This window comes from Cherax quadricarinatus, chromosome 96 (assembly GCF_038502225.1).
Source record: "Cherax quadricarinatus isolate ZL_2023a chromosome 96, ASM3850222v1, whole genome shotgun sequence".
Classification (NCBI taxonomy): Eukaryota; Metazoa; Arthropoda; class Malacostraca; order Decapoda; family Parastacidae; genus Cherax; species Cherax quadricarinatus.
In genome coordinates, this window is record NC_091387.1 from 5991459 (window position 1) to 6014875 (window position 23417).

General features: G+C 42.2%; 1 protein-coding gene across 4 annotated transcripts in view; it reads left to right on the forward strand.

Moving 5' to 3' along the window:
- Positions 1–4625: 4625 nt before the first annotated feature.
- LOC128701755 (F-box only protein 9) overlaps positions 4626–23417 on the forward strand; it is a 39419-nt gene continuing 20627 nt past the window's right edge. For 2 of the 4 annotated variants that reach the window (XM_053795668.2, XM_053795671.2), the window contains exons 1-5: positions 4626–4770; positions 10776–10868; positions 15336–15686; positions 17472–17616; positions 21381–21526. In XM_053795668.2, the coding sequence (XP_053651643.1) occupies positions 4768–4770; positions 10776–10868; positions 15336–15686; positions 17472–17616; positions 21381–21526 (738 nt within the window). In that variant the 5' untranslated portion in view covers positions 4626–4767. The remainder of the gene's footprint in view (positions 4771–10775; positions 10869–15335; positions 15687–17471; positions 17617–21380; positions 21527–23417) is intronic. The other 2 variants (XM_053795669.2, XM_053795672.2) reach the window with 2 other exon arrangements.

Sequence of the window (23417 nt, forward strand, 5' to 3'; positions counted from 1 at the left end):
GGTCTGTGTTGCTTAGTATATCTTCCCAGCTTATATCGGTTAGGACTTGGTTTACTTGGTCCCACTTTATGTTTTTGTTATTGAAGTTGAATTTGGTGAATGCTCCCTCGTGACTAATCTCATTATGTCGGTCTGGGGCTCCGCGCATACATGACTGAACCTCAATTATGTTGTGATCTGAGTATATTGTTTTTGATATGGTGATATTTCTTATCAGATCATCATTGTTAGTGAAGATGAGGTCTAGTGTATTCTCCAGTCTAGTAGGCTCTATTATTTGCTGGTTTAAATTGAATTTTGTGCAGAGATTTAAAAGCTCGCGTGAGTGTGAGTTTTCATCAGAGCTGCCTCCTGGTGTTATTACTGCAACAATATTATTTGCTATATTCCTCCATTTTAGGTGCCTTAAGTTGAAATCCCCCAGGAGCAAGATGTTGGGTGCAGGAGCTGGAAGGTTTTCCAGACAGTGGTCAATTTTTAACAGCTGTTCCTGGAATTGCTGGGATGTTGCATCCGGAGGCTTGTAGACTATCACAATGACTAGGTTTTGGTTCTCGACCTTTACTGCTAAAACTTCCACTACATCATTTGAGGCATTTAGCAGTTCTGTGCAAACAAGTGACTCTGCAATGTACAGGCCAACCCCCCCCTTTTGCCTGTTCACTCTGTCACATCTGTATAGGTTGTAACCTGGGATCCATATTTCGTTGTCCAAGTGATCCTTTATGTGGGTCTCAGTGAAAGCCGCGAACATTGCCTTTGCCTCTGCAAGCAGTCCACGGATGAAAGGTATTTTGTTGTTTGTTGCTGGCTTTAGACCCTGTATATTTGCAAAGAAGAATGTTATCGGACTGGTGATATTGTTGGTACTGGGGGGGGATTTTTTTTCCGGCATTAGTATCTGTATATGGCATTGTATAAGGGCTAGACATAGGGTCCTGCGAGCCTCAGTAGGTAGACACTGTGCTTGTCTATAGAGGAACTTCAGTCTGGCATTCGCTTTCTTTACTACACTGTTCCCTATCAATTCTCCTGACATGCATGGGTCAAAGGGGATTCCCAAATATTTTACTGATGAAACCAAAGTGATGGGCTCCCCATTGCATTGAACATTAAAGTTATTTACCCTTCTCAGTTTATGTTTCGTGCCAAAGAGAATGGCTTCAGTTTTCCCTAGGTGTAATGATAGTTTGTTGTCTACTAACCATTTGCTGCAGGACTCCAGTTCCAGTGTTAAAACATTAGCAATATCTTGTGGGTCTTTACCTGACACTAACAGAGCACTGTCATCTGCATACAGTAGGAGTTTGCACTTGACACTGACAGGCATATCATTGACATAACATAAGAATAATAAGGGACCCAGAATACTACCTTGGGGAACTCCACATGTTATCGGCAGGGGTTCTGATTCTGTTTTGTTGATTTTGACTATTTGTCTCCTGTTGCTAAGGTAGGACTTAAACCAGTCTACAGAACCTATACCGATAGCTTGAAGTTTATTACATAATATATTGTGGTTGACAGTATCGAAGGCCTTTTGCAGGTCTAAGGTTACCATACCTATGAGGTTCCCTTTTGACATTTCAGTTCTCAGGTAATCCATCAGATTAATAAGGGAGGTGTCGGTTGAGTAGGATCTTCTAAAGCCCGATTGATAGCTATGGAGAATGTTGTTGTCATTAAGGTACTTAACTACTTGAGAGTACACCGCCCTCTCTAGAATTTTAGATATTATACTGAGTATACTAACAGGCCTATAGTTGCTTACATCAGACCTACTATTTTTCTTGAAGATAGGAGTAACTCTGGCCTCCTTGAACCCCTCCGGTACGGTATTAGTGGTGATTGATAGATTTATTATGTGAGCAATAGGGATTGACAGTTCAGAAGCACCATCCTTTAGGAACTTAGACGGGATGTTATCAGGGCCTGTGCTCTTAGTTGGGTTTAACCTGCTTAGTTCTTTTTGAATAAAGTCATGAGATACACTTACTAGTTGACAACTGTTTGGGGTTACCCCTTTATTGGTATAGTATGTTTGAAACTTATCAGAGTCTGTGTTAAAGGTATTTGATGCATCTGGTAGTTTACTTACTAGTGTTGATGCAACAGATGTGTAGTAGGAATTAAAGCAATTTGCCACCTTAGATGTTTCGTGGCATACCTCATTATCGATAGTGAGTACTATGTTAGACCTATCTACTGGCTTATGGCTATACCCCAAATGTTTTAGTTGTTGCCAGAGCTTTCTGGGGTTATGCTTATACTCTTCAATTTTTGAGCAGTAGTGCTTTGCCTTTGCTCCTTTTATAAGCCTCTGTACTCTGTTCCTCACCCTTTGGAATTCATTTAGTGCTGCAATATCCTGTCTGTTTGCTTTAAATCTTTTTAGCAGCTGGTCTCTGAATTTCATATTATCTAATATCTCAGTAGTCATCCAGGGTTCAGTTCTTCGTTTAATCCTAACCTCTTTAACTGGTGCAATATTATCAAGGATGGTAGTGAACATTGTTTTGAATTTTTCCCAGGCATCGTTTACGTCCGTGCAACTTGTTATCTCTGTCCAGTCACAATTGTGTAGCCTATTTACCAGTGTTTCTTTACTGTAGTTTCTAGTTGACCTCATTTTTATTGTCCTGTGTAGGCCTATCCTATCCCTAGTGATTTTCCTGGTGCAGTAAATGATGAAATGATCACTAAGACCTGTGGTAATGACGCCTGACTGACTAATGTTCTCAGAGCGGTTACAAAGTATGTGGTCAATTAGGGTGGCTGAGAACTGTGTGATCCGGGTTGGAGTATTAATTAGTTGAGTGTAACTATTTAATCCTAGAATTTGCTTATACCTTTTGCATAGCCCGTTATTTTGCTGCTGAAAACAGATATTAAAGTCGCCCAGTATTATTGTCTCGCAATTGCTTTCAACTCCGGACAAGACTCTGGAAAAGTCTTCTAAGAACTGGTCCTGGGTAGGAGGGCGGTAACTAGTTCCTACTAAGATGGGTTTGGTCTTAGGAAGCAGCACTTCAAACCATAGAATCTCCAGTTTATTGTTATTTAAATCAGGTCTTGGGTTGTAAGCTAAGTCATTTCTAATGTAGGCACATACTCCACCACCCTTTCTATTCCTATCTAAGCGTTTTATATTGTAACCATCTATTTTGACCTCGTCGTCAGTCACCGTATCATCCAACCAAGATTCAGAGATGGTTATAACTGCCGCCCTAGTTTTGTTAGCTAGAATCCTAATCTCTGCCAATTTAGGAAGAAGTGATCTTGCATTGACATGAATAAAGTGAAGGCCTGTTTTCATAAAACAATCATAATCATCAATATATGGCAATGGGTCATTTGTATTAAAATTAGGTAAATCAATGTCATCACTGCTAAAGGGTAACTGTGCCAAAGTGCATTTGTTACACACAAAATGAATTCTGGCACCGTTACTATAATTGTACATACATCCATCATGCACCCACCCCTTACACATTTTACATAAGGTGCCTTTTCTGTTTTTCATGCGTACTTTAGTACAGTGTATGCACCTGTTTGGTAGTGTTTGAGATAATAATGGCTGTATTGTCTCACATTGACCTATGTATGCATTACATATGGAGTTAAGGTTATCATCCCTAGCTACTAGACCGTCATTATCGCCGTCATTTATCTGTCTGTTTTGCCTCTGCGCAATAGTTTGAGGTCCTGGATGGCTAAAGCTCCCGCTTCACACACGGAGGGCCCGGGTTCGATTCCCGGCGGGTGGAATCATTTCGACACGTTTCCTTACACCTGTTGTCCTGTTCACCTAGCAGCAAATAGGTACCTGGGTGTTAGTCGACTGGTGTGGGTCGCATCCTGGGGGACAAGATTAAGGACCCCAATGGAAATAAGTTAGACAGTCCTCGATGACGCACTGACTTTCTTGGGTTATCCTGGGTGGCTAACCCTCCGGGGTTAAAAATCCGAACGAAATCTTATCTTATCTTATCTTACAATAAGAGCTGTGTGCCACTGTTCTGATTCTGTTTTGTTGATTTTGACAATTTGTCTCCTGTTGCTAAGGTAGGACTTAAACCAGTCTACAGAACCTATACCGATAGCTTGAAGTTTCTGGATTATTATTATTATAATCATGGGGAGCGCTAAACCCGTAGGATTATACAGCACACGTAGGGGGGAGGATGGAAGGTATTTAGGCTCAATTCAGCGAACTGGAGCACAGATCCAATTCCCTAGATCAAGAGCCCCTCACCAGCGTCAAGGAACCTTCCTTGAGGGGTGAAGTTTCTGGAGTTTTGAGACTCTCTGGCCGCGGGTTCTAACCCCACCCGTGGTATGACTTGTTCGCAATAGTGTCATTACAATTTCCTGAGCCATCATTCATAAATAACAAATTATTTAACATCAACTTAAAAAAACACACCTAACCATAGCAAACAAATTTCAGCGAACTGAAAAAAAAATTACCAGAAGAAAAATGTATCTTTTCTAAGGTTATCTTAACAGAAAAAAAACGACACCATATCAACAACTTTTTTAGACACATATGAATGCTACAGCAGTGAGGTGGTAAACAAAACCTGATACAGGAATCTCGCCTCTACAGCACCGTCCATAAAGCCGAGAATTGCTTGAGATGTGAGACAACTGGTTCTGGAGAAGTGAAGATGGCAGCCGTCGTAAGGTCGAGAATATATTTCTCCAGTGTTGTACGTTTCTCCGACCGTGAATCTATCGCCTGAACACACCAGCAAGTAGATAAATATGGTGAGGAGGGTGTGGCCGGGGGTGGAGGGGCAGGAACACTTTACCAGTGGTGAAATAAGTGGTGGTGCGCCTCAGGCTTATCACTGGCTGGAGGTTGTTGTGGCAGGTGTGTTGTGGCAGGTGTGTTGTGGCAGGTGTTGTGGCAGGTATGTTGTGGCAGGTGTGTTGTAACAGGTGTTGTGGCAGGTGTGTTGTAACAGGTGTTGTGGCAGGTTGTGGCAGGTGTGCTGTAACAGGTGTTGTGGCAGGTGTGTTGTAACAGGTGTTGTGGCAGGTGTGTTGTAACAGGTGTTGTGGCAGGTGTGTTGTAACAGGTGTTGTGGCAGGTGTGTTGTGGCAGGTGTTGTGGCAGGTGTGTTGTGGCAGGTGTTGTGGTAACAGGTGTTGTGGCAGGTGTGTTGTGGCAGGTGTTGTGGTAACAGGTGTTGTGGCAGGTGTGTTGTGGTAACAGGTGTTGTGGCAGGTTGTGGCAGGTGTGTTGTGGCAGGTGTTGTGGCAGGTGTGTTGTGGCAGGTGTGTTGTGGCAGGTGTTGTGGCAGGTGTGTTGTGGTAACAGGTGTTGTGGCAGGTGTTGTGGTAACAGGTGTTGTGGCAGGTTGTGGCAGGTGTGTTGTGGCAGGTTGTGGCAGGTGTGTTGTGGCAGGTTGTGGCAGGTGTGTTGTGGCAGGTGTGTTGTGGCAGGTTGTGGCAGGTGTGTTGTGGCAGGTTGTGGCAGGTGTGTTGTGGCAGGTTGTGGTAGGTGTGTTGTGGTAACAGGTGTTGTGGCAGGTGTGTTGTGGCAGGTGTGGTAACAGGTGTTGTGGCAGGTGTGTTGTGGCAGGTGTTGTGGTAACAGGTGTTGTGGCAGGTGTGTTGTGGCAGGTGTTGTGGTAACAGGTGTTGTGGCAGGTGTGTTGTGGCAGGTGTTGTGGTAACAGGTGTTGTGGCAGGTGTGTTGTGGTAACGTGTTGAGGCAGGTGTGTTGTGGCAGGTGTGTTGTGACAGGTGTTGTGGCAGGTGTGTTGTGGTAATGTGTTGTGGCAGGTGTTGTGGCAGGTGTGTTGTGGCAGGTGTTGTGGCAGGTGTGTTGTGGTAACGTGTTGTGGCAGGTGTGTTGTGGCAGGTGTGTTGTGGCAGGTGTGTTGTGGCAGGTGTTGTGGCAGGTGTGTTGTGGTAACTTGTTGTGGCAGGTGTGTTGTGGTAACGTATTGTGGCAGGTGTTGTGGCAGGTGTGTTGTGGCAGGTGTTGTGGCAGGTGTGTTGTGGTAACGTGTTGTGGCAGGTGTGTTGTGGTAACGTGTTGTGGCAGGTGTTGTGGTAACGTGTTGTGGCAGGTGTGTTGTGGTAACGTGTTGTGGCAGGTGTGTTGTGGCAGGTGTGTTGTGGTAACGTGTTGTGGCAGGTGTGTTGTGGTAATGTGTTGTGGCAGATGTGTTGTGGCAGGTGTGTTGTGGTAACGTGTTGTGGCAGGTGTATTGTGGTAACGTTGTGGCAGGGGTGTTGTGGCAGGTGTGTTGTGGCAGGTGTTGTTATGGCAGGTGTTGTGGCAGGTGTTGTGGTAACGTTGTGGTAGGTGTGTTGTGGTAACGTGTTGTGGCAGGTGTGTTGTGGTAACGTGTTGTGGTAACAGGTGTGTTGTGGCAGGTGTGTTGTGGCAGGTGTTGTGGTAACAGGTGTTGTGGTAACGTGTTGTTGTGGCAGGTGTTGTGGTGGCAGTTGTTTTAACAGGTGTTGTGACAGGTGTTGTGGTAACAGGTGTTGTGGTAACAGGTGTTGTGGCAGGTTTTGTGGTAACAGGTGTTGTGGTGGCAGGTGTTGTGGTAACAGGTGTTGTGGCAGGTGTTGTGGTGGCAGGTGTTGTGGCAGGTGTTGTATCAGGTGTTGTGGTGGCAGGTGTAGTGGCAGGTGTGTTGTGGTGGCAGGTGCTGTGGCAGGTGTGTTGTGGCAGGTGTTGTGGTGACAGGTGTTGTGGCAGGTGTTGTGACAGGTGTGTTGTGACAGGTGTGTTGTGGCAGGTGTTGTGGTGGCAGGTGATGTGGCAGGTGTGTTGTTATGGCAGGTGTTGTGGTGACGTGTTGTGGCAGGTGTGTTGTAGCAGGTGTTGTGGTGGCAGGTGTTGTGGCAGCAGGTGTTGTGGTGACAGGTGTTGTGGCAGGTGTGTTGTGGCAGGTGTTGTGATAGGTGTGTTGTTGTGGCAGGTGTTGTGGTGACAGGTGTTGTGGCAGGTGTGTTGTTGTGGCAGGTGTTGTGGTGGCAGGTGTTGTGGTGGCAGGTGTTGTGGTGGCAGGTGTTGTGGTGGCAGGTGTTGTGGTGGCAGGTGTTGTGGTGGCAGGTGTTGTGGTGGCAGGTGTTGTGGTGGCAGGTGTTGTGGCAGATGTGTTGTTGTGGCAGTTGTGGCAAATGTGTTGTGGCAGGTGTTGTTGCAGGTGTGTTGTGGCAGGTGTTGTTGCAGGTGTGTTGTTGTGGCAGGTGTTTGGCAGGTGTGTTGTGCCAGGTGTGTTTGGCAGGTGTGTTGTGTAAGGAGTTGTGGCAGGTGTGTTGTTGTGGCAGGTGTGTTGCTGTCAGGTGTTGTGGCAGGTGTGTTGGTCGTGTGGCAGGTGTGTTGTTGTGGCAGGTGTTGTGGCGGGTGTGTTGTGGCACCTGTGTTGTGTCAGGTGTTGTAGCAGGTGCGTTTTGGCAGGTGCGTTGGTCTTGCGGCAGGTGTGCTGGTCTTGTGGCAGGTGTGCTGGTCTTGTGGCAGGTGTGTTGGTCTTGTGGCAGGTGTGTTGGTGTTGTGGCAGGTGTGTTGTGTCAGGTGTTGTAGCAGGTGTGTTGTCAGGTGCTGTAGCAGGTGTGTTGTGTCAGGTGTAGCAGGTGTGTTGTGTCAGGTGTTGTGGCAGGTGTGTTGTATTATGTTGTAGCAGGTGTGTTGTGGCAGGTATGTTGGTCTTGTGGCAGGTGTGTTGATCTTGTGGCAGGTGTGTTGGTCTTGTCAGGTGTGTTGGTCTTGTGGCAGGTGTGCAGGTCTTGTGGCAGGTGTGCTGGTCTTGTGGCAGGTGTGTTAGCCTTGTGGCAGGTGTGTTGGTCTTGTGGCAGGTGTGTTGGTCTTGTGGCAGGTGTGTTGGTCTTGTGGCAGGTGTGTTAGTCTTGTGGCAGGTGTGTTTTTCTTGTGGCAGGTGTGTTGATCTTGATGCAGTTGTGTTGATCTTGTGGCAGGTGTGTTGGCCTTGCAGCAGGTGTGTTGGTCTTGTAACAGATGTGTTGATCTTGTGTCAGGTGTGCTGATCTTGTGGAAGGTGTGTTGGTCTTGTGTCAGGTATGTTGGTCTTGTGGCAGGTGTGTTGGTCTTGTGGCAAGTGTGTTGGTCTTGTGTCAGGTATGTTGGTCTTGTGGCAGGTGTGTTGGTCTTGTGGCAGGTGTGTTGGTCTTGTCAGGTGTGACAGGTGTGTTGATCTTATGGCAGGAACCAAACAGTTTCGGTTCCAAGCAGTCGTTCATAAGTCCTTTTGTTTATAAGTCCAACGTATGTACATATGCAATATTGTACAGTAGTGTAGTATTTCTATGTACGAACATCGAGTAACGTAGAAGTGTGCATTATTTAAACATAATCGTCAACACAGGAAAAGTGCATTGGTCAGCTCCTCTCTGATCAGCATTAGGCCCAGCAGCACCTGATGCTGTTGATGATCTTCGAGCTGATCCTTGTTCGTTTTATCGAATGGCAGGTTAGGTTCCATACTGCCACTATAAAGCGTATATCACATTAAAGTAAATCACAGCCTTTTTTCCTTGAGAGGACATATAAAGCCTATAAAACGCTATCAATTATTAAGTGCACACTAGCACTAGACCTAGAAAAAAATGCAAAAATTTAAAAATCATAAGTTTTTTGGAAAGTTGTCGAAAACCATCTTAATAGCAAAGCAAGCACCAAAAATAATAAAAGTGAATACATCGGACCCCCGGTTAATGATATTTTTTCATTCCAGAAGTATGTTCAGGTGCCAGTACTGACCGAATTTGTTCCCATAAGGAATATTGTGAAGTAGATTAGTCCATTTCAGACCCCCAAACATACACGTACAAACGCACTTACATAAATACACTTACATAATTGGTCGCATTGGGAGGTGATCGTTAAGCGGGGGTCCACTGTATAACTGAAAAGTGCCATATTAGTGAAGCACTTTAAAGCGAGTGCCTTATTAATAAGGTATGCCTGTATAGATAGACTGAAGGCACTGAATTTACACTATATAAAAACAGAATTAGGGCAGATATGATTGATGTGTGCATGTGAAAAATGGAATAATAAAGAGATGAAATGATGTAACCGAGAAATTATTCATGGTAATGGATTCAAGTGGGTTAAATTTGAATTTGGAAATGATACGGGGAAGTACTGACGTGGTTGAAGAGTCTTGGTTAAGTTGGAGAAATTACCAAGCAGTGTTGTTAAAGCAAATACTACTCTGTGATGATTTATAACTATAAGTGCTTTACTTGTAATGGGGTTACATTCAGATAAACCCATCGCAAGTCGAAGGTATCGTAAGTCGAAGGTATCGTAAGTCGAAGGTGTCGTAAGTCGAAGGTATCGTAAGTCGAAGGTATCGTAAGTCGAAGGTATCGTAAGTCGAAGGTGTCGTAAGTCGAAGGTATCGTAAGTCGAAGGTATCGTAAGTCGAAGGTATCGTAAGTCGAAGGTATCGTAAGTCGAAGGTATCGTAAGTCGAAGGTATCGTAAGTCGAAGGTATCGTAAGTCGAAGGTATCGTAAGTCGAAGGTATCGTAAGTCGAAGGTATCGTAAGTCGAAGGTATCGTAAGTCGAAGGTATCGTAAGTTGAAGATATAAATCAAAATATCGTAAATCGAAAATGAATATGATATTCTAAATAAATAAATAAATAACTGCTGTCACTGAATAAGTAAATAAACAAATAATTACTGCGACTAAATACCAGCATTGAAAAGTAAAAAAATTAATACAATTTATGGACTTGCCACCTTCATGTTGGGTAATTATTTACTTTTTTTTTAAATATTAGCTGTGATGGAAAGCACCCTCAAGTTGGTGGTTACGGCTGGCCTAGATATTATCACTCCTCTCAAACAGCATGCACTTCTCCAGGGGGGATTACCCCTGCATGTACTATCCGATCTCTCCAATGCTAACTTACATGGGAGGTTACACAGTTCTATACCCACCTCCCCCACTGGTTATGTATTTTCCGCTGAATAATGAAGGCTTCCAATGCTTTGATTACATATAGCTCTATCTTTGACCTACTTATTCCTAGCTCTTTATTTAAAATGCCAAATGTTTTAGGGGCCATCGCACCCCTCCAAAGTAGTTGCTTTTGCACCATCGTAAAGTTGAAATATCTTAAGTTGAACCATCGTAAGTCAAGGACCACCTGTAGATTGGACAGGTAAATGCATGAAAGTAGGATCTGTCTATTATTATCTTATTATCTTCAAAACCCACAACATGGTGGAAGGGTGACAAAAATAGCCCCCTCCCCTTGAATTTTCTCCATTACTGAATTAATATCTTTTTCATCGCATTTAGTAAGTAAGTTTATTCAGGTATACACAAATACAGTTACATAGATTATCATACATAGCAACATATGTGTAGACAACCTGGGATAACCCAAAAAAGTTAGACAGAGTGACTTCAGGTTATGGTTTTCAATGGATATACAGTGGACCCCCGGTTAACGATATTTTTTCACTCCAGAAGTATGTTCAGGTGCCAGTACTGACTGAATTTGTTCCCATAAGAAATATTATGAAGTAGATTAGTCCATTTCAGACCCCCAAACATACACGTACAAACGCACTTACATAAATACACTTACATAATTGGTCGCATTCGGAGGTAATCGTTATGCGGGGGTCCACTGTATTTGTGATGAAATTAAGACACATGTGCAGCATCTGGATATCTTCATTGTAGACGTTTTGCCAACCAGTGGCTTTATCAATACAAATTCCAGGACATAACTTGAAGACAGAGATATTTGTGTTTTACTTTCAGGCTGACCCCACTACTTCTGCTGGAGCTGATGATGATGACATTGCTCTAGGTGATATAACTGAAGACACCGAGTCTCTTCCTGTAGCCAGGCAGGTATGTATACACTTACAGCCTCTCCTCACTTAGTGACGTACTCGTTTACCGAAGACTCGGACTTACGACGGGCTCTCTGACCAGTATGCATACCTAAATAATGTATATTAGAGCTGATTTCCTCTGTTGTGTTTATTACAATATACAGTACACTACTGTACAGTGGACTCTCACCTAACGAACGCATCGCATGACGTTAAATTCACCTAACGATACATTTTAATGCTAACTTTTGCTTCGGCTAATGCTAAAAAACTCGCCTAACGATATTCGTTCTCGGGTACCAATTAATATTGTTAGGTGAGGGTCCACTGTATAAACCTTTAAAAATATACTAAAATTATTATAAATACAGTAGACCCCCGGTTAACGATATTTTTTCACTCCAGAAGTATGTTCAGGTGCCAGTACTGACCGAATTTGTTCCCATAAGAAATATTGTGAAGTAGATTAGTCCATTTCAGACCCCCAAACATGCACGTACAAATGCACTTACATAAATACACTTACATAATTGGTCACATTTGGAGGTAATCGTTATGCGGGGGTCCACTGTAGTGCAAAGGTGGCTTTAAGTGAGGAGAGGCTGTATTTCTAATTTAAAATGTGATTCAGGGCATCAGGGAGGCTACTTTTTTTGTAAAAGTATAATAATAATAATAATAATAATTTATTTTAGCATGGTATCAGACGAGCCTGGTCCATGGCCGGGCTTCGGGCGTAGATTCAAAAGTCATCAAAGGTATACAGTGTTTGTACAGAGGTGGGTGACATCTCATAATAATAATAATTATTTCTATAAGTACATGTACAAGGTATACAGACCATAGCTGACATCAGTGACATACTACTATACCTACCATCCGACTTACGACCGAGTTCGGTTCCGAGAAACCGGTCGTAAGTCGAAATGGTCGTAAGTCGAATTTTACTACTGAATATCAACAAAACATTTTTGTAATGACTTTATTTTATTGTTTTATTTGGTATTTCATGTTTTACTTTACTTTTTATGCTGTTAGTACTGTATTTTATACTGTAAGGTTTAGGATAAACACTGTGTACAACACAAATAGTTGTTTATTTCCCAGAAATTTGGCATAAAAAACACGGTCGTAAGTCGAGTGGTCGTAAGTCGGATGGTAGGTGTATATAAAAAGCCACTTGTTATGCTGAGCATTTTCAGCAAATTAGGTCAGTTTTGTCCCAGGATGTGACCCACACCAGTCCACTAACACCCAGGATGCGACCCACACCAGTCCACTAACACCCAGGATGCGACCCACACCAGTCCACTAACACCCAGGTACCCATTTTATACTGATGGGTGAACATAGACAATAGGTGTCTTAAGGAAACACGTCCTAATGTTTTCCAGCCGTACTGGGGATTTGATCTCCAGACCTCAGTGAGTGAGCTGAGTGCACTAGCAATTGAGCTAGGGGACACTTACATGCAGAAAGCCCATGGTTATGCAGAGCATTTCAGGCAAACTTATCCTAACTTAAAAGCAAAATGGCAGTAACTAATTAATTGCTTATACAGTGGACCCCCGGTTAACGATATTTTTTCACTCCATAAGTATGTTCAGGTGCCAGTACTGACTGAATTTGTTCCCATAAGGAATATTGTGAAGTAGATTAGTCCATTTCAGACCCCCAAACATACACGTACAAACGCACTTACATAAATACACTTACATAATTGCTCACATTCAGAGGTAATCGTTATGCGGGGGTCCACTGTATGTACGTATATGAACGTTAAGGGCTCATAAACAGTAAATTTCGGAATTACAAGAACAAAGAGGCAGTCTGTTATTACTTAAAGTTGGATTATAATTACAGATAATGAGGATAAGAATACAGCCTCTCCTCACTTAACAATGGAGTTGTGTTCCTAAGACCACATCGGTCAACGAATATGTCACTAAGTGAGGAACATACTATAATGGTAGTGGGTTTGTGTCAACCATCTTTGATATTGTTTTAATGTCACCTTTACACCATTTATAACATTTCTGGTATATTTTTAAATGTTTATACAGCAGTGTACTGTATAGTATTGTAATAAACAGAATAGAGAAAATCAGCTCTAATATACATCATTAGATATGCATACTGGTCAGAGAGCCCATTGTAAGTCCGAGGCGTTTGTAAACAAGTACAGTGGACCCCCGCATAACGATTACCTCCGAATGCGACCAATTATGTAAGTGTATTTAAGTAAGTGCGTTTGTACGTGTATGTTTGGGGGTCTGAAATGGACTAATCTACTTCACAATATTCCTTATGGGAACAAATTCGGTCAGTACTGGCACCTGAACATACTTCTGGAGTGAAAAAATATCGTTAACCGGGGGTCCACTGTACATTGCTAAGTGAGGAGAGGCTGTATGTGGTTTTTCACATATTTGTGGTTAAGAGAATTGCTTAGCATGTTAACATATGTAATGTATTGCTGTACTGTACTGTACGGTGTCCCGTGGTTTGGTAGACAACACTCTTGCCTCACACACCGAGTGTCCAGGGTTCAATCTCCGGCCGGGTCGAAACATGGGGTGTGTTACCTTACACTTGATGTCACTGTTCACCTAGCAAACAAGTTGGTACCTGGGTGTTAGTTACCTTACACCTGTTGTCACTGTTCACCTAGCAAGCAAGGAGGTGCCTGGGTGTTAGGGGACTGGTGTGTGTCACATCCTGGGGGACAAGATTGAAGGACCACAAGGGAAATGAGACATAAGAACATAAGAAAGGAGGAACACTGCAGCAGGCCTGTTGGCCCATACTAGGCAGGTCCTTTACAATCCTTACAAGTCCTCGATGATGCACTGACTTTCTTGGGTTATCATGGAAAACTAACCTTTCAGGGTTAAAAATCTGAACAAACTCTTAACTTACAAACTGTTTGCTCAGAGGTTGGGCCACATGTACCAGATGGAGAATCGAACGTCCGTCATTCTTTATGATTAACGAGGCACACACATTTTTATTGTTTTGTGAAAGATATCAATATACTTGACAGACAGATGGCAGAGGGATGTAGTGAGAAGAGAGATCAGCCTCAGCTTTAAGGATACCATGTGTATTCAGAGTTTACAATTTGATTAAATTATTTAAGCTAACAACACAAAATTCTTTTCTGTTTTTTAATTCAGTTAGTCATTGTTCATCTTTGCCACTGCTTGTTTGTTCTTGTGATTCCTAAAATTATTGTTCGTGAACCTTTAATGTCCTTGTACAATAGAACCACTGTATCCGTGGTTTCAGTTATCCGCAGTTTACCGTTGCTCGGGAATAACTCTCAGTTTTGCTTAATAAGGGCACCAAAACACAAAAGCAGTCATGGCGGCAGTTCTACAAAGCCTAAGAGACATGAAGTGTATCCCATTGGTGAAAAAATGCTAATTCTTCACTTAATGCAACAAGAAAGAAAATTGTATGCTGAAGGCGCTAAGATGTACAGCAAAAATAAGTCTTCCATTGGTGAAGTATAATAATGTACAATGTATTTTATTATTTAATGTTGGAAATGCCTTATTGTGCGTAATTTATCAATTAAACCTTATCATAGGTATGTATGTAAAAAAATGACTTATACATAGGGTTCACTACCATCCCCAGTTTCGGGTATCTGTGGTAGATCTTGGAATGTATCCTTCACGGATATGGGGCGACTACTGTATTTAAGCCATCAATTAGTCATTGCCATTTTTGTTTTAAGTTAGCCTGAAATGCTCTGCACAACTAGGGACTTTCTGCATGCATACAAAAATGTCAGCCATCTCTATAAAAATATATATCATGCTGAAATAAAAATGATTTTTATTATTTTTTCAATACACTGGCTGTCTCCCACCAAGGTAAGGTGACCTAACAAGAAAAGAAAAGTTTTACATTTTAAATTTAGTGATTTATATAGGAGAAGGTTGCACCTTGCTCCCAGCATTTTTGTCGCCTTTTATGACGTATGGCTTATGGAGGAAGAATTTTGTTCTTCTTCCCCATGGAGATTTTTTTTTTTTCAATGTACCAGCCATATCCCACCAAGGTGGGGTGGCCCAAAAGGAAAAACGAAAGTTTCTCCTTTCAAATTTAATAATATACAGTGGACCCCCGGTTAACGATATTTTTTCACTCCAGAAGTATGTTCAGGTGCCAGTACTGACTGAATTTGTTCCCATAAGAAATATTGTGAAGTAGATTAGTCCATTTCAGACCCCAAACATACACGTACAAACGCACTTACATAATTGGTCACATTCGGAGGTAATCATTATGCGGGGGTCCACTGTATACAGGAGAATTGGTTACTAGCCCCTTGCTCCCGGCATTTTAGTCGCCTGTTATGACACGCATGGCTTAGGGAGGAAGAATTTTGTTCCACTTCCCCATGGAGAATGGAGAATTATTATTATTATTATTGTTACTACTATTATTATTATAACTTAATTGTTTTTAATAGCAGAATCGAGAGGCTGTACTTGCCACCTTCCGTGAGGAGTGGCAGCGTGAGTTGGTGGGAAATCCCGCTCAGAAAGGGATCTATTCTTCTGTGAGGTCTCCTTCAAGAGTAGCATCACAAGGACCCTTTCAGGGACCCCAATGGCCCCCAGGCCCAGCAAGAGGAAGCCCCAGAGCTGTACCAAGTTCTCCCAGTCAAGGGACAGATGCAGGGAGCAGTGGGAGTGTTAGCACTGCTACTGAAAATGTTGGTAGTGGTGGTAGTGGTACCAATACAGAGTGTAATGTTGGTAGTGGTGGTGGTGGTGGTGGTAGAGTGGAAGAGGAAATCAGACCTGATGTAGAATTAAAGGTAAGAGTTAGTACATTGTTGCTGCTTTTATCAGTCACTATTTCCAGCAATCTTTCACTATCTCAGTCACTATTACCAGTAATCTTTCATTATCTCAGTCACTATTACCAGTAATCTTTCACTATCTCAGTATCTCAGTCACTCTTACCAGTAATGTTTCACTATCTCAGTCACTATTACCAGTAATCTTTCACTATCTCAGTATCTCAGTCACTATTACCAGTAATCTTTCACTATCTCAGTATCTCAGTCACTATTACCAGTAATCTTTCACTATCTCAGTATCTCAGTCACTATTACCAGTAATCTTTCACTATCTCAGTATCTCAGTCACTATTACCAGTAATCTTTCACTATCTCAGTATCTCAGTCACTATTACCAGTAATCTTTCACTATCTCAGTATCTCAGTCACTATTACCAGTAATCTTTCACTATCTCAGTATCTCAGTCACTATTACCAGTAATCTTTCACTATCTCAGTATCTCAGTCACTATTACCAGTAATCTTTCACTATCTCAGTATCTCAGTCACTCTTACCAGTAATGTTTCACTATCTCAGTCACTCTTACCAGTAATCTTTCACTATCTCAGTCACTATTTCCAGCAATCTTTCTGCACATGCATGTTAGATCCTTCCTTTTATGCTTAGCAATATTATATTTCCGTATAAACTACATTTTACATTGCACATGTAGAAATAAAAATTATTATTATTATTACTATTATTAAAGGTTGTTTGTGGGTGATGCGTACAAACATAACATTTTTCTTATTTCTTTCTTAAATAATCCCAGACGTTAACCCAAGACAAGTTATGAATGAGTCTGTCACGATGACTTATCTTGCGTTTATAGACTACAGGTGGTCCTAGACTTGTGAGGATTCGACTTACAGTACAATACTTCGACTTCACGTTGGTGCAAAAGCAGTAACTTTGGAGATAAACCTTAAGAAAATTATGCAGCTTGGAGACGGCAAGTCCATAACTTGTATGCAATTTTTTTTTTACTTTTCAGTATTAGTATTTAGTTAGTTATTTATTTAGCATATCACATCCATATCCTACTGAGGAAATTTTCGACTTACAATATTTTTTACTTAACAGTACAGTGGAACTTTGGTACTTGAACTTAATTCATTCCAAAAGGCTGTTCGAGTGCCGATCTGTTTGAGCACTGAACGAATTTTTCCCAACCAATTTTCTTTTTTGTTGGCTGTTATCAGTAAAATTCTTAGGCCCCATGGTGACTTATTTATACAAATAATATAAAAAAGAGCACCAAAAAAATACGAAGACACATGAAATAGTTCGCAGTGAAGTTCTGGCAGGTCGTGTTTGTTTGGTCGAGTGCTGAGCAAACGGCCGACTACCGAGCGATTTTTTTTACCAAACAAAGCGTTGGAATACCGAATTGTTTGAGTAGGGAGCTGTTCGAGTACCGAGGTTCCACTGTATTTTTTATTTACAATGGGCTTGTCGGAACGTAACCACATTGTAAGTCGAGGTCCACCGGTATGTGGCTTTGAGAGGTATGAGTATATTTTTAAATGTTTATACAGTAGTGTACTGTATATTGTAATAAACAGAATAGAGGAAATCAGCTCTAATATACATTAGTTAGATATGAATACTGGTCAGAGAGCCCATCGTAAGTCCGAGTCGACGGTAAACGAGTACATCGCTAAGTGAGGAGAGTCTGTAATATCATTATTATATATTATTATGCACAATGTGTTTGTACGTTGAAGACTTATTTTATATAATGGTGTATATTGTTGCAGGCAACTGAACTGTTTAACAAGGCTGTTGAACTGGAGCAGAGCGGTCAGCTGTACGAAGCCATACAGTTCTACAGACGTGCTATGACCCTCGTACCTGACATAGAGTTCAGGGTACATAGTCGCAATGTGCTGGAAAGGACCGAGGGTAGGGAATTTTGTTATTCTCTCTCTCTCTCTTTATAATTAACTGTTTGTCTTGATTCTTTATATGGCCATTCTCTCTATATATGTATCTATATCTCTCTATTTCTCTCTACTCTGTATCTCTCTATCATGTCTCTATCTCTGTCTCTCTCTCAAGTAATTATGTTTACTGTAATATTTTTTAAATGCATCGGCCATCACCCACCGAGACAGAGTGACCCTGAAAAAGAAGAAACACTTGCACCATCACTCACTCCATCATCATATATTGATCAACCCTTTCCAGATCTGATCTGAGAATTTCTCTCAGTATCCAAGAATTTTTTCCCCTTCAGAAAATTATTTTATGAAATGATAGATAATTTTTTTTCCAAAGGTAACGAAACCAAAAAGTATGAAATTTGATGGAAAACTACGAAATTACACTTTCATGAATTTTGCTTCATCGCCGATATTTACTCATCGGCGATTTTTGCCCACTTTGAGTCCGATATTAGGCCAATTATTTCTGAAAAAGCGAGGTGGTTGCATGATGACCTTCTGAAAAAAACCTGGAACAAGTGCTGGAATGCAATCCTTCAAGGCTAGTACGAGTTGGGCTGATAATTTTAAGAAAAGAAGTGCCATTCATAGTGTGGCTAGGCATGGAGAGGCTGACCCGCTTATACAGCAGGTTATATTTTCGGCTACTGCTGTACAGGAGGGCCCCACTTATACAGCAGGTTAGGCTCAAGGCTACCGTAAGGCCCTGCTAATACAGCAGGTTAGGTTCCAGGCTACTGTAGGGCCCCACTTATACAGCAGGTTAGGTTCCAGGCTACTGTAAGGCCCCACTTATACAGCAGGTTAGGTTCCAGGCTACTGTAGGGCCCCACTTATACAGCAGGTTAGGTTCCAGGCTACTGTAAAGCCCCACTTATACAGCAGGTTAGGTTCCAGGTTACTGTAAGGCCCCACTTATACAGCAGGTTAGGTTCCAGGCTACTGTAAGCCCCCACTTATACAGTAGGTTAGGTTCCAGGCTACTGTAAGGCCCCACTTATACAGCAGGTTAGGTTCCAGGTTACTGTAGGGCCCCACTTATACAGCAGGTTAGGTTCCAGGTTACTGTAAGGCCCCACTTATACAGCAGGTTAGGTTCCAGGTTACTGTAGGGCCCCACTTATACAGCAGGTTAGGTTCCAGGTTACTGTAAAGCCCCACTTATACAACAGGTTAGGTTCCAGGTTACTGTAGGGCCCCACTTATACAACAGGTTAGGTTCCAGGTTACTGTAGGGCCCCACTTATACAACAGGTTAGGTTCCAGGTTACTGTAGGGCCCCACTTATACAACAGGTTAGGTTCCAGGTTACTGTAGGGCCCCACTTATACAACAGGTTAGGTTCCAGGTTACTGTAGGGCCCCACTTATACAACAGGTTAGGTTCCAGGTTACTGTAGGGCCCCACTTATACAACAGGTTAGGTTCCAGGTTACTGTAGGGCCCCACTTATACAGCAGGTTATGTTCCAGGTTACTGTAAAGCCCCACTTATACAGCAGGTTAGGTTCCAGGTTACTGTAAGGCCCCACTTATACAGCAGGTTAGGTTCCAGGTTACTGTAAGGCCCCACTTATACAGCAGGTTAGGTTCCAGGCTACTGTAAGGCCCCACTTACACAGCAGGTTAGGTTCCAGGTTACTGTTAGGCCCCACTTATACAGCAGGTTAGGTTCCAGGTTACTGTAAGGCCCCACTTATACAGCAGGTTAGGTTCCAAGTTACTGTAGGGCCCCACTTATACAGCAGGTTAGGTTCCAGGTTACTGTAAGGCCCCACTTATACAGCAGGTTAGGTTCCAGGTTACTGTAAGGCCCCACTTATACAGCAGGTTAGGTTCCAGGTTACTGTAGGGCCCCACTTATACAGCAGGTTAGGTTCCAGGTTACTGTAAGGCCCCACTTATACAGCAGGTTAGGTTCCAGGTTACTGTAAGGCCCCACTTATACAGCAGGTTAGGTTCCAGGTTACTGTAGGGCCCCACTTATACAGCAGGTTAGGTTCCAGGTTACTGTAAGGCCCCACTTATACAGCAGGTTAGGTTCCAGGTTACTGTAGGGCCCCACTTATACAGCAGGTTAGGTTCCAGGTTACTGTAAGGCCCCACTTATACAGCAGGTTAGGTTCCAGGTTACTGTAGGGCCCCACTTATACAGCAGGTTAGGTTCCAGGTTACTGTAGGGCCCCACTTATACAACAGGTTAGGTTCCAGGTTACTGTAGGGCCCCACTTATACAACAGGTTAGGTTCCAGGTTACTGTAGGGCCCCACTTATACAGCAGGTTAGGTTCCAGGTTACTGTAGGGCCCCACTTATACAACAGGTTAGGTTCCAGGTTACTGTAAGGCCCCACTTATACAGCAGGTTAGGTTCCAGGTTACTGTAGGGCCCCACTTATACAGCAGGTTAGGTTCCAGGTTACTGTAGGGCCCCACTTATACAACAGGTTAGGTTCCAGGCTACTGTAAGGCCCCACTTATACAGCAGGTTAGGTTCCAGGTTACTGTAAGGCCCCACTTATACAGCAGGTTAGGTTCCAGGTTACTGTAGGGCCCCACTTATACAGCAGGTTAGGTTCCAGGTTACTGTAGGGCCCCACTTATACAGCAGGTTAGGTTCCAGGTTACTGTAGGGCCCCACTTATACAGCAGGTTAGGTTCCAGGTTACTGTAGGGCCCCACTTATACAGCAGGTTAGGTTCCAGGTTACTGTAGGGCCCCACTTATACAGCAGGTTAGGTTCCAGGTTACTGTAGGGCCCCACTTATACAGCAGGTTAGGTTCCAGGTTACTGTAGGGCCCCACTTATACAGCAGGTTAGGTTCCAGGTTACTGTAGGGCCCCACTTATACAGCAGGTTAGGTTCCAGGTTACTGTAGGGCCCCACTTATACAGCAGGTTAGGTTCCAGGTTACTGTAAGGCCCCACTTATACAGCAGGTTAGGTTCCAGGTTACTGTAGGGCCCCACTTATACAACAGGTTAGGTTCCAGGTTACTGTAGGGCCCCACTTATACAACAGGTTAGGTTCCAGGTTACTGTAGGGCCCCACTTATACAACAGGTTAGGTTCCAGGTTACTGTAGGGCCCCACTTATACAACAGGTTAGGTTCCAGGTTACTGTAGGGCCCCACTTATACAGCAGGTTAGGTTCCAGGTTACTGTAAGGCCCCACTTATACAGCAGGTTAGGTTCCAGGTTACCGCTGTAAAACAAAACATAGTTATTTTTTACCTTTCAAATACATATAAAAGTCTGATAACATATTTACACTATCATATATTAAGTGAGCATTAGAGCTAGGCCTAAAAAATGCATATACAGCGGACCCCCGGTTTACGATCAGCTCCCAGTGCGACCAATTATGTAAGTGTGTTTGTACGTGTATGTTTGGGGGTCTGAAATGGACTAATCTAATTCACATTATTATTATTATTATAATCAAAGGGGAAGCGCTAAACCCGGAGGATTATACAGCGCCTGGGGGGGGGGATGTGGAAGGCATTCAGGCTTAATTCGGGGAACTGGAGCACAGATCCAATTCCCTAAATCAAGAGCCCCTCACCAACATCAAGGAACCTTCCTTGAGGGGAATCTAATTCACAATATTCCTTATGGGAACAAATTCGGTCAGTACTGACACCTGAACATACTTCTGGAATGAAATAATATCGTAAACCGGGGGTCCACTGTAATATTAATACAATACATTTTAAATTTAAATTTAGGATATCGCGGTGGGACGGCAGTAGAGTGCGAAGATACTACAACCGAGAGTGATCTTGATGAAGAGGAACTTCAAGACCTGGTAGCCAGGTTTCAAATGCTCATGACTCCTACTCAGGCAATGTGTGTTCCACAGTTTAACCAAGAGGTAAATTTATTTTTTATTTTTTTTACTCTGTTCTTACATACAGTAAGTCACTGATTGTTGGTAGACAGCATCCATCCAGCAAGGTACTGTTGCCCTATCAGATGAGTGCAGAATGGAACTCTCTTTTTTCTTATACACTCTGGCAGGACTGCTGATCTCTCTGTCGTGAACATGTAAGATGACAGGTAACTCTTACATTGTTCAACAGGTAACTCTTACATATGTTCAACAGGTAACTCTTACATATGTTCAACAGGTAACTCTTACATATGTTCAACAGGTAACTCTTACATATGTTCAACAGGTAACTCTTACATATGTTCAACAGGTAACTCTTACATATGTTCAACAGGTAACTCTTACATATGTTCAACAGGTAACTCTTACATATGTTCAACAGGTAACTCTTACATATGTTCAACAGGTAACTCTTACATATGTTCAACAGGTAACTCTTACATATGTTCAACAGGTAACTCTTACATATGTTCAACAGGTAACTCTTACATATGTTCAACAGGTAACTCTTACATATGTTCAACAGGTAACTCTTACATATGTTCAATACGCACATTACTTTCATAAGTGCTTCTTAATACAGAACAAGAAGTCGCAATACCATCACTGGAACAATACACAGATAACTCACATATAAGAGAAAGACACTTATGACAATGTTTTAGTCGGTCTTGGACCATTAACCCTTTGAGGGTCGACAGGCCCTCTCCGAAACTCGTTCTCAGGGTCGGCCAAATTTAAAAAAAAAAAAAATTATTTTCTCTTATGAAAAGATAGAGAATCTTTTCCCGATCATAACGACACCAAAAGTTTGAAATTTGATAGAAAACTTACGGAATTATGCTCTCGCAAAGTTAGCGGTCTCGGCGATGTTTACGGATCGGCGATTTTGCCCACTTTGAGCCCCATTTTCGGCCAATTTCACTGTACTAGTCGACAAAAAACATGAATATTTCGCTAGAACTCCATTTTTTCTATCGAATGGGTGCAAGAAACCACCCATTTATAAATTCAACTATCCAGTACAGTGGTCAGAATTTAGCAATTTTGAAAATTTCACACAAATTTCAAAAGATGCCAATTTCGGAATAGGGTCCAGAATAAACAAGAAAGACATTCCTGGCACTAAAATGACATTTCCTCTAGTCATTAGTCACGTCTCAAGGCCCCTCTTATATTCTTTTGCTTTCCACTTTGAATTTTTATTCTCACAAAAAATATAAGATTTACTCTTATGCAGACTACTGCATTAGTGTAAAAAATGGTATAAATATTATTGGTGCACTTGTGAAAGAATATTAGACTCACCAGTTGACGTGTATTGCACGCTTGGCACGATTTGTTTACTTTTGAAGTTTGGTAAAAATCGAACATTTCTGCTACTTTGAGCTCAATTTCAAGGCACCTTTCATTGTAAAACCAGTCAAAATCATCTCAATTTCAGTAATATGTCTTCCATTCTATAAAATGAGACCAAGAAAACTAGAATACAACAATAAATACTATACGAAAATACACTGCAAAGTCGCTGATTTATTAAAAAAAAATGGAAAAAGTTTTTTTTTTCTCATTATGCACCGTGTGCTGCAGGATTTTTTTTAGACTGTGCACACTGACCACATAGACCCATTCTTTCATATGAAGGCCTACCAGCTTTCTCCCACTAGATTTGAGGTCGCTAGAATTTATGAGTACTAGTACGTCAAAAACCCCTACGCGTAAGACGTACTAGTACGACGAAAACCCTCAAAGGGTTAATTGGTTAATGGTCCAAGTCAGACCGAAATGTCATAAATTTCTCTCTCCTATGTCCGGGTTATTTGTATATGCTTCTTAATACTTCTGAATAAATATGAAAATGTTTATTTGCTTG